The sequence below is a fragment of the Musca domestica genome, unplaced genomic scaffold (genome assembly GCF_030504385.1).
Source record: "Musca domestica strain aabys unplaced genomic scaffold, Musca_domestica.polishedcontigs.V.1.1 11, whole genome shotgun sequence".
NCBI lineage: Eukaryota > Metazoa > Arthropoda > Insecta > Diptera > Muscidae > Musca > Musca domestica.
Window position 1 is genome coordinate 1,444,448 of NW_026712133.1, and position 18,347 is coordinate 1,462,794.

General features: G+C 37.5%; 1 protein-coding gene across 4 annotated transcripts in view; it reads left to right on the plus strand.

Moving 5' to 3' along the window:
* The window catches only part of LOC105262412 (putative transcription factor egl-18), a 489,034-nt gene that overhangs the window by 452,811 nt on the left and 17,876 nt on the right, over positions 1 to 18,347 (plus strand). The window contains exon 5 of one of the 4 annotated variants that reach the window (XM_059129745.1): positions 7,466 to 7,607. The exons of the other annotated variants lie outside the window; for them this stretch is intronic. Coding sequence (XP_058985728.1) covers positions 7,466 to 7,471 — 6 coding nt within the window. The 3' untranslated portion in view covers positions 7,472 to 7,607. The remainder of the gene's footprint in view (positions 1 to 7,465; positions 7,608 to 18,347) is intronic. 4 annotated transcript variants of the gene reach the window in all.

Genomic DNA, 18,347 nt, shown 5'->3' on the forward strand with positions numbered 1-18,347 from the left:
GTTCGTCTTCGACACAATTTGTTATTGTCCTGTTCTTCACGACATCGATGTGTTGTAAGTTTTCAAAATTTAATCTTTGAAGATATGGCAGGCTAAATATCTCTTGATGACTTGTGATATTAACTATAGTAGATATAGCCGACGTCGGTACCATCTTCTGGTTTTTGTATATGGAGTCATTAATACTGATTTCATCTTCAAACGTAATCAAATATGTGCCGGGAATTATTGTTACGGTTCCTTCTGGGTTTTTTATAGTGGCTCTGTTGTCGTTTATCATCATGACGCCATCATCGACAATCTCCAATGGTTCAAGATGACTTGGTCTTGTGCTGCAGTGTGCTATAGTACCCGAATGAAGCTGTTGAGCACAAGTTGGTTGAGAATATTCTTGACAAAATGATGAAGTTAGCGTTGAGGTACAGTTTCCTATTGCAATTATACGATTTCCACAATTAGCGACGCTGTTGGTTTCAGCAAGATGTAGTATTGTGCCATTATGTTGGACGGGGTGCATAATTATTTTCTTACATACTAATTTGGGCTTGGGATATTTAATAAGAAAATGCAACATTTCATTATACAGTAGGACCTTAATTAGTGATACTTCTAGCAAGTCTGTTACAATTGTATTTGTTGAGCTTATTTGTAATAATTCATTTACATCATCAGAATCTAATAGCGTAGGATTAATTACATCTGCTTTTACAAGAGTGATTGATAGCATTAATGTTTCGATTTCCGCAATTGTAATTCTGTTTCGAGCAAGTAGTATTTCGTATAAATACCCTGTATGAATTTGTTCAGGTTTAGCATTTCCAATAATTTTGTTGACAATATCTGTTAACTTATTTATCTGATCCTGTGTTTTAGAGTTGATTGAAACCTGTTTGTTAATTGAATTTATAAGTTCCTTCTGTCGAAATTTCTGTTCCTCAAAGTCGTCAAAATCGGGAGTTCCCGCTATTATTTTTAGTGCTGTTCCCAAGATGTTAATACTTCTCGCGTGTCTGTGGTGAACATACAATGATTGTAGGAGGGAGCGTATTCGCTTAATATCATACTCGAGTATTTTCACCATATGCGAGGAGGGGAAATGTTCCATAAGTTTTTCGGTTTCGTCCGCAATTTCCAAATATGTTGTCAGATTTGATGTATATCGTAAGTAGTCCAAGTCCTGCCAAATTATAACATCCCCATCTTCAATCGGTATGTAGTCGGAGCCAGAATAGTCAATTAATTTTGTGGTAAGGGGTCTGATAAGCAACATCATCAAAGTCCTAAAATTTGTTTAAAAAAGTTGTTTATTATAATCGGATTATACAAATTTTTAATTATCTTATGTTGTCCTTGTGGACCACCTTCCCTCTAATAAGTACCGTAGTTCCTAGATCGGCTTCTATTGTTTCTTCAGAGTATAACGGGGTCAATTTGTTTCCTAGCCTTTTGTTGTTTTTCACTAGTACGGACTCACCAACTTCAAATGTTCTATTTTGCCTGGAGGCATTGTTTCTATTTAGTACGGTCTGTTGAGCTTTTGAAATTTTTTCTTTAATTTCCTCCCTTAATTCGGATGAGGAGAATTGGAAAATATCTATCGGTCGTTTGTTGGTTATTGAGTGAATAGTACGATTATATTTTATGGTTGCTAGTAAAATAAGGTCAACTGTGCTTTCCATTTTCTTTTCTAATTTGAGGCATCTAGCTATTTCAGAAAGTGTGCTATGAAAGCGCTCGACTTGTCCATTTGATGTCTATGAAGGGGAGCAGCGTTTTCCACTTTAACATTAAATTGATCCCGTAACAGGGACATAGTAGTCTCAGATTTTAGTGAAGGTTCGTTGTCATAGTAAATATTTTCCGTGTGCGGAAAAAGATTCATTAGTTGTATAATCGGGCCTTTTAAATCTATTATTGTACGAGATGGAATATGTTGAACAACCGCAAACTTTGAAAATTTATCGATGCATGTTAGAAAAAAATTTTTATCCGTTGAAAATACATCGATATGAAGCATTTCGCCTACGTAAGATGGTGTTGGGGTTACCCCAAGCTCATGTTTCATAGTGTGCCTGTCGTATTTAGCCCTCGAACAGATTTTACAATTTGCAGCAATTTCATTTGCCATCTTCGCCATTTTTAGAAAATAATAATCAGAAAGTATCTGCTTAACATTTTCCTGAGCTGCCCTATGGGCACGGTTATGTTCGATGGCAATAATTTTCCTCTGTTCATTTTTATCAAAAATGTCCTGGACAAAATTTTTGCAGTGCCAAAATTTAGTAGCGGGAAAGTATCTAACCAATTCATGCTGAATACATTTGGATTGATCACTGATTTTACTTCGTTTAGCAATGTTTCCCTGCTTGTGAAGTAGGAAATTTGCCTCCCGGAGGACAATTTGGTTCCTAAAGCAATTGACCGGTTTTTCTGTAGACTCAATGGTATAGGTCAAAGATATTTCGCTGTGTACCGTTGCGAGATCTGAGTGATTATCTTCTTCCAAAGTATTCAAAGATTGAGGCTCGAAATGGTGCGCATAGATTCTACATTCAGAGTATGGATGTTCTGTCGTGAAAGGGCGTCCGCCACATAATTCTCCTTTCCAGGTTTATAAATAATTTTGGCATTATGTTCGTCAACAAATGCTGCCCACCGTTTTATCTTAGCATTCGGGTTTCTATCAGAGACTGAAAATGTAAGTGGTTGGTGGTCTGTGTAAATATTTAAATATCTTACTCCATATAAAAAGTTCCTCAATTTTTGAAGAGACTAAACAATAGCTAAGATCTCTCGCTCATTAGTGGCATAGTTTTGCTCTTTATCTTTAAGGGTTCTGGAAATCATGGTGATTGGCCTCCCCCCTTGTGAGAGAACTGCTCCCAGACCCAATGAAGAGGCGTCTGTTGTAAGATCAAAAGGTTTTTTGAAGTCAGGATAAAGAAGCATAACTTCTTCAGAAGCAAGGATTTCCTTTAATTTTCTAAAGGTCTGCATTTGCTCTTCATTAAAATTTATTTTCACCCTTTTTGATTGAGAAGCACTAATCTTGCCGTTTTCGCCCTTTAGAATATCTGTTAGCGGCTTGGCGATGGATGCGAAATCTTTAATAAAGCATCTGTAATAACTTGCCAATCCTAGAAACGACCTTACGTTGAAGAGTGTAGAAGGTGTTTCATAATTAAGGATGTCCTTTACTTTTTCGGGCTCGTTCTGATGCCATTTCTGGACACAAAAAAACCGAGGTAATCGAAACTTTCCCGAAAGAAATGTGATTTTTCCCGAGAAATTCTCATATTGGCCCCTTATAATCTCTCCAGTACCCACTCAATATGTTTCGCATGGTCTTCTTCGGTTTCAGAGAAAATAATGACGTCGTCGACTTAAACATAGCACGACTTTCCAATTTTCTCTCTCAGGACATCGTTGATGGCCCTTTGGAAAATGCTGGGGGCATTCTTCAGACCAAAAGGAAGACTGCAAAATTCATATTTTCCATATCCAACTGAGAATGCAGTTTTTTCACCATCTTGTTCAGATAGTGTTATTTGATGGAAACCTGATTTAAGGTCAAGTGTCGTAAAAAATCTTGCTTTGCCAAGATTTGAGAGAATGAGGGGTATTTGGGGTATTGGGTATTTGTCATCGATCGTAATGCTGTTCAGTTTCCTGAAGTCTATAACTAATCGTTTTTTGGAATTACCGTATTCATCCTTGCCTTTTTTATCAACAACCCAAACGGGATTATTGTAGGATGATTTGGAAGGCCGTATTATGCCGTTATGCAGAAGTTCTTTTACTTCATTGTTAACAAAATCTGCTACACCCATGGGATATTGGTATAGTTTTGTATAAACGGGATCACTAGAATTAGTTCTAATGGTAGCTACAATATTCGTATTATATGGAAGTGATTCTTTGGGGTTTGCAAAAACACCCGAAAATTTTTTTATCACTTCCTTTTTTTCCGCAACGATTTGAAGTATTTTCATGTCCTCAACTTGTGTAAAATTTACATTTACGCATTTTAAAAATTGGATCTTTTCGATCCCAACTATAGTTTTAAGTTCCCTACTTTCAAAATTCAACGTTGCACCTATCTGTGTTAATAGATCAAGGCCAATTATACCATCAAACGTTGATAGTGATGGTAAGATAAAAAAATTGCTATTGGTTTGAAAAATATTTATGGTACATTTTTCCTTAATTGCTGTGAAACCATGAATAGATTTCACTATGAACAGGTTGGCTACGGGAATAATACCTTTTAAACCTTTTATAGGTTTGATATAATTCTTCGAAGCCCCCGTATCAATAAGCAATTTTAATATTTTCCCTGCCACTTTCCTTTCTATAAATTGTAGCAGGGAGTTGTACCTAAAAAAATAATCTGGTCAAATTCATCCCCAGCATCGATTACAATATCGTCTGCTTCGGCTTCTGCCATTTGATGGTAGTCTTGACCACATCCGGACTCATCTTGAGAAATGTGATTAATTCTCTGATGTTTTAGCCCAGTGTATTTTACCGTACCATTGTTGGGTCTTTTCACGGCCTGCCAATTTGGTCGATTTTGGAACGGCTGTGGTAGGTTCTGATTTTGATCGTATTGATTCTGAGGTAAGCCCTGTGTAGATGGCTTTAATTTAGTTGATTGTCTGAATCGCATAGATTCATCGACCTCCATGGGTTCTATTTGATTATTTTCGTTCTTGTTTGAACGATTTGAATTTCTTTTAGAAAAGTACGGATTTTTACTTTGAACATTTCCGTGTGCGAAATGTGTTTCATACTTATACTTATCTCTGTCCTCGCGTGATTTAGCGAAGTTTGACGCGAATTGGTATCTTTCCCGATTTGACTCAACCTCTTGGGCCAATGCCAATGCTGATGGTAAGTCGGATGGACGAGCGGAAAATTCGTCATACCCCGAGTTAGGTTTTTAGAGGTGAAATTTGTCAGAAATGTTTCTCAATTATATTTGTGCGTATTACGAAAGTGAGAGACTTAAACCTCAAATCAGATGAATTATATATATGATAGCTATAACTATATCTATTTTCTAAATATTTGATATTTTGAACATAAAATTTCACTTTTTAATATAGATGTTTTTAACCAAGTTTCGGAGAAAATCAATACATTATAATTGAAACCAATGCTATCGGTATATAAACTGGTTAATTTTGTATTAAGCCCCCTTACATTCTGATGAAATGAGTCATTTAGTTTTTTGGCACCGAATCTGGTCTTAGAGGCAAATGAGTTAAATTGTCGGATCTTTTTAGAAATTCTTTAATGAATGCCCTAGCAGGCCAAAATTCTTTTAAAATCAACAGTACAACAATATTTTCAGGTATTTGGTATTTCTCAAACAATGTAGAGAAATTCTGATAGTGAGGAAAAATCTTTTTTTCATCGATGTCAATCCGACTGCAAATCCGTTAAAAATTTGTAAAGGTCTGCAGAGATGTTCCTACATTTTGTACAACACTACCAAAGACCAACATTATTTCTAATTGCATCTACGACTTTTCATTAATCCTAGCACATTTCACATGCCATTGATTAAGACAAAACCATCAACGCATTTTATCCTATGGCAACTCTTTTGAGATTAAAAACTAAACAGGAATAAATGTGACAGCAATTAATTGCCTAATGTAACGAAGGAATCTTGGCAAAGCGAAAAAAGAAAACAAGATAATTTCCAATTATCGCTTTTAATTGCATAATCAATGCTAAACACTTTTAGACGCTTTCCTTATCAGCAAAATTCTTTATTAATATGATTATAAAAATGAGCAAATTTAATAGCTTCAAATGCTTATTTTATACATAACGCTTATTTTATACTTAAAATATTACATCAACTGTTAAAGTTACCTTTTGTCCAAAAAGACAAAATTTACACAAAGGCTGCCCAATATGACTCAACATATTACTATCATATATGGAAAAACTTAGAGCCTTTGAAGTAAAATGCGGTAGAGTATGTACATCCATGAACAGAAGACAAGATTGTGATTATATGAAAGAGATATACAACAAAAAACTTTATAATATACATGTTTATAAAAACAAGTTCTTACATTTAGACAAAAAAAGTTATCCAAAATCACAGTGTAATCCCTTTATAATAACGTATATATCGAAGTACTAATTAAAAAGTATTATGTTATACATATAAATATATATATGGACGTTACTCCTCCCCAGAATAAGGGAGACCCGTCAACGCGGACTTCAGAAGTTTCATAGCACAACAAAAGCTTTACATGACATTTTCACAGTTATGGTTTATCGAAAGCTTTTGATACAGCTCACCACGCCATACTCTTTGATACGTTGTGTTGTCAACGTCATGTTTTTTGCATTAATAAATGAGTTTATATAGAATGAATTTTTATTTCCACAAGCCGTTGCGCGGTGTACTCTTTATTCTTATCCAAATCGAACTGAAACTAGAAATAATTTTAACTTAATTCCAAAAATCCAAAATGCTGACTATGCGCTTGTGCGTTCCTTGACTGCTAGCAGTTGGCTACTTGCTGGAGTTGGATGTTGAAGTATCGGGTTGCAAGAATTTCATCGTATGATGTCTGCAATAAGTGATGACTTAGCACCAACATCATGCCGTCAACGGGTGTTTTACTTGACGATAACTTATTGATGGAGACTGTGTATATGATTTTTGCCATAATATTAATTTGGTTTTTTCAAATTTGGTAACTGAATACCTTTTAACCTCATTTAACATTAACGCCCCGTTATAATTTTATAAGTTATAAGTATTTCACAAGTTCTACAACCGAGTTCTCAGGCATTTGCAGTATGAAATAAAACTCGTTTGAATACTGTATCCTAAATCTGAATTCGTTCATGTTTAAAGAATTTATTTACCTGTTCAGATAAGTAATCAAAGTTCTGAACGGATAATATTATCGACAATATCGAAACAAAATGTGTTTTGATATCCGCCAAAGTCGATAATGCAATTTCACAAATTTATCCTTGTTTGGCTCTGAATAAAATTTCCGTATAGGCAATATACGTGACCGACATTTTAATGTAGATTTATCAGGTTTTTATATAATAACAATAATTTTTTAGATACTTACAGGAAGGTAATCAAAGGCATCCCATCGCACCGAACCAAACTTTTAAACTTATTTCTACTCTTTGTCGGTTAGGAAAATATTTTTCACAATTTCAAGGCAATCTTATGTAAATGCATAGAAGTTTTATGTATGTTTATTGGTAATTCACTTGTCCATTCTGCCCTTAACAAATTGTGTAAGTTTAGCCATAGGTTAGGGCAATTATGTTCGGAGATGAGAAAAGAAATTACGATCATATTCTTTGGGTGTATTTTCAATTCTAGTTTTTATTTAACAATATGTTCCTTAAGTACTACTGTAACTTAATCTAATCGCAGCCGCACAATTATTCTTATCTATTCTAGTATTGAATGGAGAACATTGCAGTTCTGCTTAACATTTCATTCAAGTGGTCTTGTATGTTGATAGTGGATTCTTTATTTTTATACAGTGAAGAAATGGATAATATGAAATAATTCAATGTGAAGATATGAAGTGAAATTATGCGTAAGTATATACATATGTTGAAATTATATAAATATTCAGTTAGGTAATGTATATACTTAGGCATAATTTCTCTTCATATCTTTACATTAAAATATTTCATATTATCCATTTCTTCACTGTATAAAAATAAAGAATCCACTATCAACATATATATATATATATATATATATATATATATATATATATATATATATATATATATATATATATAACTAATCGATGCGCTTTGCTACCTCTTGATATTTTATGCATTCAAAATTTTATATAGGAATACTTGCTGGTTCCAAACAAAAAAATAAAAAGTTTAGTTCGCATACACTAACGGTATATATATATATATATATATATATATATATATATATATATATTTCCAGTTTATTCCCCCAAGAGCACCATATTTTGATGGCTTATGGGAAGCCGCAGTGAAGTCAGCTAAGCAACTATTGCTTCGCACCACGAGTAGTGCATCACTAACCCACGAAGAGTTGGAAACAATTGTTATTGAAATAGAGGCAATCCTAAATTCCAGACCGTTAACTCCTATTTCTGACGATCCAAATGATCTAGCTGCATTAACACCTGGTCATTTTATTGTGGGAGAACCGTTAACGGCACATGTTGATTCATTAGCGAACCAATAAAGAATCCACTATCAACATATATATATATATATATATATATATATATATATATATATATATATATATATATATATATATATATATATATATATATATATAACTAATCGATGCGCTTTGCTACCTCTTGATATTTTATGCATTCAAAATTTTATATAGGAATACTTGCTGGTTCCAAACAAAAAAATAAAAAGTTTAGTTCGCATACACTAACGGTATATATATATATATATATATATATATATATATACATATATTTCCAGTTTATTCCCCCAAGAGCACCATATTTTGATGGCTTATGGGAAGCCGCAGTGAAGTCAGCTAAGCAACTATTGCTTCGCACCACGAGTAGTGCATCACTAACCCACGAAGAGTTGGAAACAATTGTTATTGAAATAGAGGCAATCCTAAATTCCAGACCGTTAACTCCTATTTCTGACGATCCAAATGATCTAGCTGCATTAACACCTGGTCATTTTATTGTGGGAGAACCGTTAACGGCACATGTTGATTCATTAGCGAACCAATCGTCCACATCATTGACAAACAGATGGAAAGTAGTATCTCAAATTAAGCATGAGTTCTGGAAACGGAAATTTTATTCAGAGCCAAACAAGGATAAATTTGTGAAATTGTGGGCGGCAATGTTAAATGAGGTTAAAAGGTATTTAGTTACCAAATTTGAAATAGCTACAGTATATCTACACACACACACACACATATATATATATATATATATATATATATATATATATATATATATATATATATATATACTTTAAATAAGAAAGACTTATGTGCAAAAATTATGTCTCCCCCACGTTGAACGAGGAACGTTCAAGAAACTGTCTGGTCATTGACGTATGATGATGAGACTGACTGCCGGGGGATAGGTGTTGGGTTGACGTTGTTGGAAGTTGTGTGGTGATGAAACTTGACAGTGACGTATAATGCTACTCCAATTCCAATGCAAAGAGCTAGATAGCTGATGGTATGATGGTGAATGACTGTCGATTTCATTAGTTGTGGAATGCGGCCGATTTCAATGGTTTTAAGCTGTTGGTGTAAGGTGACGAGTTCAGAAGCATGTGTTTCATAGGTGCTGTTTAATGTTGTGTTGAGCTTATTGCTTGAGATTATGGAATCCAGTGACTTAAGTCTCAGATATGATGTGTGCACTGTTGTTTTGTTTTCGTAATGAACGTATATTGAAAATGTGTTTTCCTTGAGAATGCAGTCTGGTCCAATTTCTAAAGTTCCAGCTCCTTGCACCTCCAGGTGTGTCATTTTGGTACCACAAACAAAGGACAATTCTGTTGAATTGACTAGAGTAAACATCCATTTATTCTTTTGTTGCATTTGTCCCCAAGTTTGGTGGTGCATGGTGGATTCCAAGTCACACGCTTCTGACGGTTTATTCAATAAGAAATTCACCTCGCATAAATGTGACCGATCGCCTTTGCTAAACTTCGCTTGGTTGTCGCAAATGTAAACGTCATTTGTGGTATGTATACAGCTCTTCATTTCTTCTGCTGTTAGAGGTATTAACTCATCCCGATGGACGTTAGCTGCCAATAATGTTGATTTCGAAGCTATTGAAATAAATCGACCTGATCGCAGCATAGGTACGGGGACCATTTTGAATAAATCATACTGCTGGAGATCCACTAATGGAAGGCGAATCTCGAATATGATATGGTTTTTCATAACCCTTCCCTTACTCCTCATTAATTTGAAGAAATCCGGTATACTATCTTCACGAATGGGTAGAGCACGAGATGGTGGAATATGAGCTTTGATGGTTTGGAGCTCTAACAGCAATTGATGTGGAGTAAGTAGCAATGGACTTATCCGACCATGATGAGCATCCGTTAAAACGTCGATTAGGTTATTTTCTATATTCTTCAACCTTGATGAGAGTAACATGAGCTGCGCAGTGAGGAACATAATTGATTGTGTTGCCTTTTTAACATCTTCCTCTTTCTTCACTTTATTTGCCAAAAGGTTCATTTCTACTTGTATGTTGCCGAAGTTCCTTTGACTCGTATCTTCGTCCTTTCTGATTATGTCGATTGTTGAATCAATAATAGATGTCTGATTTTTTAGAAGATCCAATAGATGTTGCTTGTCTTCATTTGCCTTCTCAATTGTCACAATCATTTGCTCAGCATATTCCGAGTCCAATACACCAAATAACGAATGTGCGAGGTTCCCGACTATGTTTAGAGCTCCTCGCCTGCTGCGCCTGGGGAATATGTTCAGTGAATTAGATTCCAACTAATTCTGTACTTGAAACAGAAAATCTCTTTCAGTATTTTTCATTCACAGCTTCTGTTTTCAACTGCTATCTTACACATCTTCTGAATGTTTTTTTATCCCGGTAGAAAAGTCATCCATATCTGCCCAAAATGGGGAAAGATCATAATAAGTGATCAGTTTCCATTCTGCTGTTACTACTTTTGTGATCGAGCTGATTTTTGGCTCCTACAAAGTTCGTCGCGTTGTCTGAATATAAGGTTTGACATTTCCCTCGCCGATAGATACATCTCTTCAATGCTCCAATGAATGCTTCCGTTGTTAGGTCTGTAACTACTTCCAAATGTACAGCCTTTGTTGCGAAGCAGACAAAGACAGCGATGTAAACCTTGTGTGGTATCTTGCCTCGTATTTTGTAGTGGACCTATAGTGGTCCGCAATAGTCAACGCCGGAGACAATAAAAGGCATTGCAGGTGTGACCCTGCTCGGTGGGAGATTTCCCATGATTTGGTTGTATAACTTTGGCTTCGCCCGGGTGCACCTTACGCAATTTTTTGTTGCGAGCCATAGCCTTCCCCTTAATTATCCAATATTTTTGGCTTGACGTTGCCAGCAATAGTTGTGAGCTCTTCTCTAAATGGATCATGCTTAGAATGAGTTTCACTATTGGATCGTTGTATGGTAACAACATCGGGTGTTTTGTGTCGTATGCTAAGGTTGCCTCTTTCATCCTGCCACCGACTCTAAGTATTCCTCTGTCATCAAGAAACGGAGTCAAACTATGTATGGAGCTTGATTTGTCCAATACTCCATGTTTCTTCAACTGCTGAATTTATTTCGCAAAATCCGCCACCTATATGGTCTTGACTATTAGTTGCATCGCCTGATTTAACTCCATAGGTGTCAGTATATCTATCGAACTTCCATGCTTCTGTCCTTTTATCCTTTCGGCAAATCGTAGTACATAACCGACAATACGTTGTAATCGTCTAAATGAACCCTTGTTGTTGATTCCATAGATTATATCCTGTAACCCACTCTGTGAGGCAATTGCTGACACTGTAGATTTTGTCTTGAATTCAAGATCAGACTGATTTTCTCTATTCTTTAAGAAGGGTTCGGGCCAGAGAGATTCATTTCCATGTAGATACGTGGGTCCATAAAACCACATCAGACATCCCGACAGACGATCTGGTTTCATACCTCTGGGTAATAAATCGGCAGGATTATCCTTTGTCCCCACATGTCGCCATTGAGTGCTTAGCGACCTGCTTTGTATGTTTTTTACCTTGTTGGCAACGAACGTCTTAAGTGCCGATGGTTCCGAATTGATCCAGTAATCTCTGAATCCGACTAATAAATAGTCCGAAGATCGTCGTAACCCAATTCGGCCTTGACTTTAGCTGTAAGTTTTGCCCCCAATTCAGCGGCACAAAGTTCTAATCGTGGTAAAGTGATCTCCTTTATTGGTGCTATTTTTGATTTAGAACAAAGGAGTCTGACTATATGCCTGCCGTCGGGCAGCATAGCATGAAGATACACCACAGCACCATATGACTTTTCAGACGCGTCCACAAAATTATGTATCTCATTTTTTGTTGGTTTCTCTCCATCAAACATGTGTCTGGGTAACTTGAAATCATTTAACATCTTCAGGCTTTCTCTGAACGATAACCAACATGCTGCCCTTTCTGCTGGCAGTTCCTCGTCTCAGCCTAGTTTATCCTCCCACAGTTGCTAAATAAAGATCTTCGCTGCTGACACCACAGGACCTGCAATTCCTAAGGGGTCGAACAATCTTGCCAACTCAGACGTGACCTTCCTCTTGGTGACGATTGTGCATTCATTCACAACACTCTTCAAACAAAATAGGTCTGCAGGAGGAATCCATTTTAATCCCAAAATCTTGGTTGATGACTTGTCAAAATTTAGATCTACTTCTCTATCTTCTGGAGGAACTCCATGCAGTAGTTTCAAGTGGTTAGCACACCATTTTCGTAGTCTAAATCCAGCATCCTGTAGTAACATATTAACCTATTTCTGCATCTCAATTGCCGTTGTTAAACTGTCAGACCCGCACATGCAATCGTCAACGTAGAAATTCTTTTGAAGTACCAGCGCCCCCAATGGATATTTTTGCATGTTTGTATCTGCTAGCCTTTTAGACATTTTGTAGCAAGATATGGAGCACACGTTGTACCATATGTTAGCGTATTTAACATGTAGTGTTCGAGTTCCTTGTCTGGAGTGTTTCTCCATAGGATTAGCTGATACTTGCGATCTCTTTTGTCGACTAGCACTTGTCTATACATCTTTTCAATGTCTGTTGTAAAGACAAATCTCGGCAGTCTAAATCGCAACAGCATCCCAAACAGATCTCCTTGAACCATGGGACCTGAATGCAAAATATCATTGAGTGACCAACCAGATGATGATTTGCAAGACGCATCGAACACAACCCTCAGCCTTGTTGTGCTGCTATTCGGGCGTAGGACACAATGATGCGGGATATAGTTATGATTACCACGCACATCCCTCTGATTGTATTTTCGTCATATGTCCCAGATCCTCATACTCCTTTACAAATTTAGCATACTGCTCGTGAAGACTTGCATCCTTAGATAAGTGACGTTCCAATGCAAAAAATCTTGATGCTGCAACATTCAAGGATTCGAAAATCTTCTCAGGGCAGTCTGCAAACGGTAATCGCACCACAAACCGACCATTCTCATTCACTGTTGTATTTTGGTTGAAGTGATTTTTACACTGTTCTTCTGCTATTGTCAACTTCTGGTCTTCACAAACATCGTCTTGTTCCCAGAACTTTTTAATAAATCTTCTAAAGCACGTTCATGTTATCTGAAGACGGCGCATGTCACAGTTGCTGATTCAGCCTGAACTCTTCCACTAGCAATCCACCCTAGTTTTGAGTTCTTCAATATAGGAAGCTCCTTAGACATTCGAATTTCTTGTGAGAGAATCAGGTTGAAGAAGAACTCTGCTCCAAGTAGATCAATCCTGGCCGTTTGATAAAAATAGGGATCTGCCAGCTTTATGTTTTCTGGAATAGGCCATGATGTGATATCGATGTCAGTACATGGTTGCGGTGGCACTATATTCGGTAACACGAAAGCTGACTGAAGCTCCACGTTGACCCTGTGGTTTACGGTTCTCGATCTTCCGCCAACACCTTCGATACAGAGCGATGCTTGAATGGGTTCGATACCCAACCTCTGCACTAGTCGCTCTGACACCAGATTAATCTGTGAACCGGAATCCAGGATCGCCTTAAACTCATAGCTTCTTCCATTATTTGCCTTGATCGCAAACCGTGCGGTTGCAAGGAGTACGTATGATTGAGATTTATTCGCTGATGCTACTGTTGGTGGCTGCTGAACTGACAAATCAGCTGACTTGTTCTCTACTTGTGGCCTCGATGAAAAATGCAAATGTGTTTTTGTTGACACTTCCTGCACTTCCCACTTGTACACATTTTTGCCTGATGGTCATCCTTGAAGCAATTTAGACACATCTTGTGTCTAGCAACCCATTTTTGTCTTTCGGGTACTGTCATTGCCAAAAACTGTTTGCAGTAATATAGGGGGTGGTCACCTTTGCACATGTGACATCTACGGATCGCTGCTGACGGTTTGCTTCTCTGAATACCATTAACAGCTTCTAATGATTCGAAGCGACTCCTCAAACATTTCATGAAATGCTCCATCGTTTGGAGCTCTTTGGAATCCACAATCGACTGTTCATACAACACATGAGTAGTCTTGTCCATCCTCTTTGTTAGGGTGTGGATTAAGAGTGGATCCCATTCTTTTGGCTTTACTCCAAGACCCTCCAATGCCAATAACGATTCATGAAGACTGTCATGAAAGTCCTTCACTGATCTGCTATCGCCAGACATGTTGGGCAGGTTTAGCATCCTCTCAAGTATAGTTGACACTTGAGCTCTCTTGTTGTTGTACCTGTCTTGAAGTGTCTTCCAGGCATTGTCGTAATTCGCCTCGGTCAACTCGAGGTGCCTTATGAGTTTCTCGGCTTCCCCAGTCACGTTGGCCTTGAGATACCACATTTTTTGGATTTGTGGCAAGGCTTGCTCGTTGATCATTTTCCCAAAAATGTCAGCAAACGTTTGCCACTTTGAGTAATCCCCATTAAATTGAGGGATTGTAATTTTTGACAGATTAACTTGATTTGCCAAGTTCCCGCCTGATCTCTGTTGAGACGACGAATGATCGACCTGTGTTAGCGTCGATATTTTTTCTTTGAACCTTAACGTCTCTTCCTCTAAGAGAACGTATGCTGATGCATCGTACCCCACCAACGTTGCGTCATCAAAGTCCTCGAACATTTTGAAGTGGATATCTTCCACGTGTATCCACAGTTTTTCAACTGCAGCCACTGTCTGACAGGGAGCAGCTTGGCCTGAACTGCCCCTTATTAAAGTTTGAATGGACTGCATTAGAGCTCTCTGACGTCTCACTAATGCTGCCACACTGCTGGTTGCAGTAAACTCGCTAGTTTGTTTTTGTACACCCTCCCTTGTTGCCGGAAGCGGTTTTTGAGGCGTTCGTTCCTTGCCCCTTTTGATGTCTGCCTCGATGTTGTCGACTGCAGTCCTATATTCTTCTCCAATGTTTTGGTACTCGTTACTGACGATATGGGGATGTGACTCTGCTGCAGGATACGCTCGTATCTTCTTTTCATTGCGGTCGATATCCTCCCAGAGTGCATCCATTTCCCTTAACTTCTTGGCGTAGAACTCCGTTGTCCTTCTTTCCAGTGGAGCCTTTTTCTCGTTAGCAATCGCCTTCCTCAATTCGGCAATTGCTGCTTGTTGTTGCTCTATTACTGTAGGTAGATCCATACTGTGTCCGCCTTGGCCTGATTAACTATCAGTTGATCCAGATGTAGGAACTGGCTTCTTCTCCAGATGTTTCTGGCTCTTGGATGGTGCTACTAGTTGTACGTAACTAGCTCCTTTCACAGTTATATGCTGACATAGAACAAAACTTTTAAATAACAAAGACTAAAATATTATGTGGAAAAATTATGTTCTTTTGAACATATATAAAAACAACATGAAAAATTTACTATTTATTATTATATACATAAGTTAACACAGTCTCCATCAATAAGTTATGGTCAAGTAAAACACCCGTTGACGGCATGGTGTTGGTGCTAAGTCATCACTTATTGCAGACATCATACGATGAAATTCTTGCAACCCGATACTTCAATATCCAACTCCAACAGTCAAGGAACGCACAAGCGCATAGTCAGCATTTTGGATATTTAGAATTAAGTTGAAATTATTTCTAGTTTTAGTTCGATTTGGATAAGAATAAAGAGCACACCGCGAACGGCTTGTGGAAATAAAAATTCATTCAATATCAACTCATTTATCATTGCAAAAGGCACAACGTCTTACGACTCGTCATAAGCAATTATTTACCTGGCGCCCAACTGGCATTGATTGAACCTTGAAATAATAAGTCACCAGGCTTCCAAATAGTCTGGGCTGCGAAGGATTAGCAGCGACATCAGCATCATCAACAACAGTGACAACACCAGCAGGAGTGACAAGACCAGCAGCAGTGACAACAACAGCAGCTGTGATAACACTACAATAGTAGCAGCAGCAACCACATCAACAACAACAGTAAAAAAAAGACCCCAATGGACACGCGAATAGTATTAAAAAAGTAAGATATATTAATTGTAAGATTTTAATAATATTAATTGTGAGATTAATTGAGTGGAAAAAATTGATCATTTACGTAATTCGGCTCGGGTTTAATTGTTAATGAATAATCAAAATTTAGACCAGGAAGTTGAACTTTTAACAAATTTATTAAGCTAATTTCCTGTAGACAGAAAGCCCGACAATAATAACATAATGGTTACGATCGCAGAAAGCATTCGCGCGCTTGTTGACACCGGCATTTCGGCAGCCTTGAACGTGAAAGAGAACAGTTTGAAAAACAAATTTCGTACATAAAAGATAAATTCTCACTCTCAACGTTTGACGGTATCATTGGCCTTGATCTGTTAACACAGACAAGTGCAACATTGAACTTTGAGAATAAGGAACTGAAAACTATAGCTGGCATCGAAAAGATCCAATTTTTTAAATGTGTAAATGTAAATTTTACTCAAGTGGAGGACATAAAAGTGCCCCAATATATCGCAGGAAATAAAAGTGCCCCAATCTATCGCAGGAAAATTTAACGAAATTATAAGAAAATTTTTGGGCGTTGTTGCAAATCCCAAAGAATCAATCCCATACAATACGACTGTTGCAGCTACTATTCGTATGTATGTAATGTTTATGTGAGAGATGATGATGACTCGCGGGTGTGGTGTGCAAAGAAAGAAATATGACAAGAAATAAAACAAAGATAAATTAGTATTAATTCTTAATATAATTTATGCTTTATTGGTTCTTTCTTTTCGACAACAAAATTACCTTGTGTAATTGGGGGTGGCAACAGAGGCCGTGTGTTTATGCTTCCGTTTCTACTAGACAAGTGAACGCAGAGGTTCTAAGTGATCGCAGTGGATCCCTTGTCTATTTCTAATACATACGCAAATACAGACAAGTGAACGCAGAGGTTCTGAGTGACCGCTGAGGGTCCCATGTCTGTATATTGTTACAACTAAAACTACTTCCAATGAGAGCAAGGTGAGCCTACCGACAACAACCAATACCCAGCGGCGATCCGCTCACTACGGTATCCGCCAAGGGAGTTGTAGAGGAGATGCCAGTGTGCCAATCAGCATCCGTGATTGACGAGTTTGGAAAGTTGTGGTGAAACGTATCAAACTTATACATTCCGGTCCCCTTGCTAGAACTACGAGTCTAGCAATCTATATAAAGTTATTATAAATTAGGAAGGAACGTAAATTCAGATTCCTAAGTGAGCTATAGCTGCAGATTTTCGAATTTTATCATAGCGACGTGACGAATTACCGGTAGATTCGGTCTACAATTTCAATGTTTAGCGCAATTAATTCGTATTTTCAGCAACTTTCGGTTATGATACGATTTTTTTCTAAATTGGTCGATTTCAATGTTTGGAGCGAGATTATGTTACAGTCGATGGAGGTATTGAGCCGGTGAGGATATACCCGAAAATAGATTTTTGGACCAGCACAGAATCCAAAACTATTTTTGGGGGTTCAGCTTCTAGAATATTAGGATACAATTCAGCGCCAAGTAGCAAATCTATAGGGCTATTATCAAAAGAATCCGGTAAATCAAGATTAGGAATTCGAGTCTTTAAATTACAAAAAGATGGTGGCGAGAACAACTTTCCTTTGACCTCAGGCAACACTAACGCTTCTGTTTCCACAATTCTAGATGCGTTTTTAGGGGGAGACACCATGAGAGAACAGACTTCTCTCGGCGAAGTAGATTTGTTTGTCAAAGAACAAGTTAAGTTTCATTTTTAAGTTTCTTACCTATAAAAGATGCCTTAGAAGAAGGGTCTACAATTGCTCGAGTTGTAAAAGATTTACAACATGAACGATGTTGACTATTGCAGTTCCCAGAAGCACATTTTCCTGAATGGTGTTGGAAGACTGGCTGTTAGAATTATTTTCAGCAGAGGGTGGGTGCGTTTTAGAGGACTTTGGACCTCGACTTTTGACCTTCGTAAAAGCCGGTGGGGACTTTGAACCTCGACTTTTGAGCTTTGTAAAAGCCGGGGGGTCTTTAAACCTCGACTTTCGATTCGCTAAAAGCCGGGGGTATATTCTTAGATTTCAAACCGAGTGCTTGGGAAGGCATGCAGGATGGTGAAGAGTGACTTTTTGTAAAATTAGTAGATA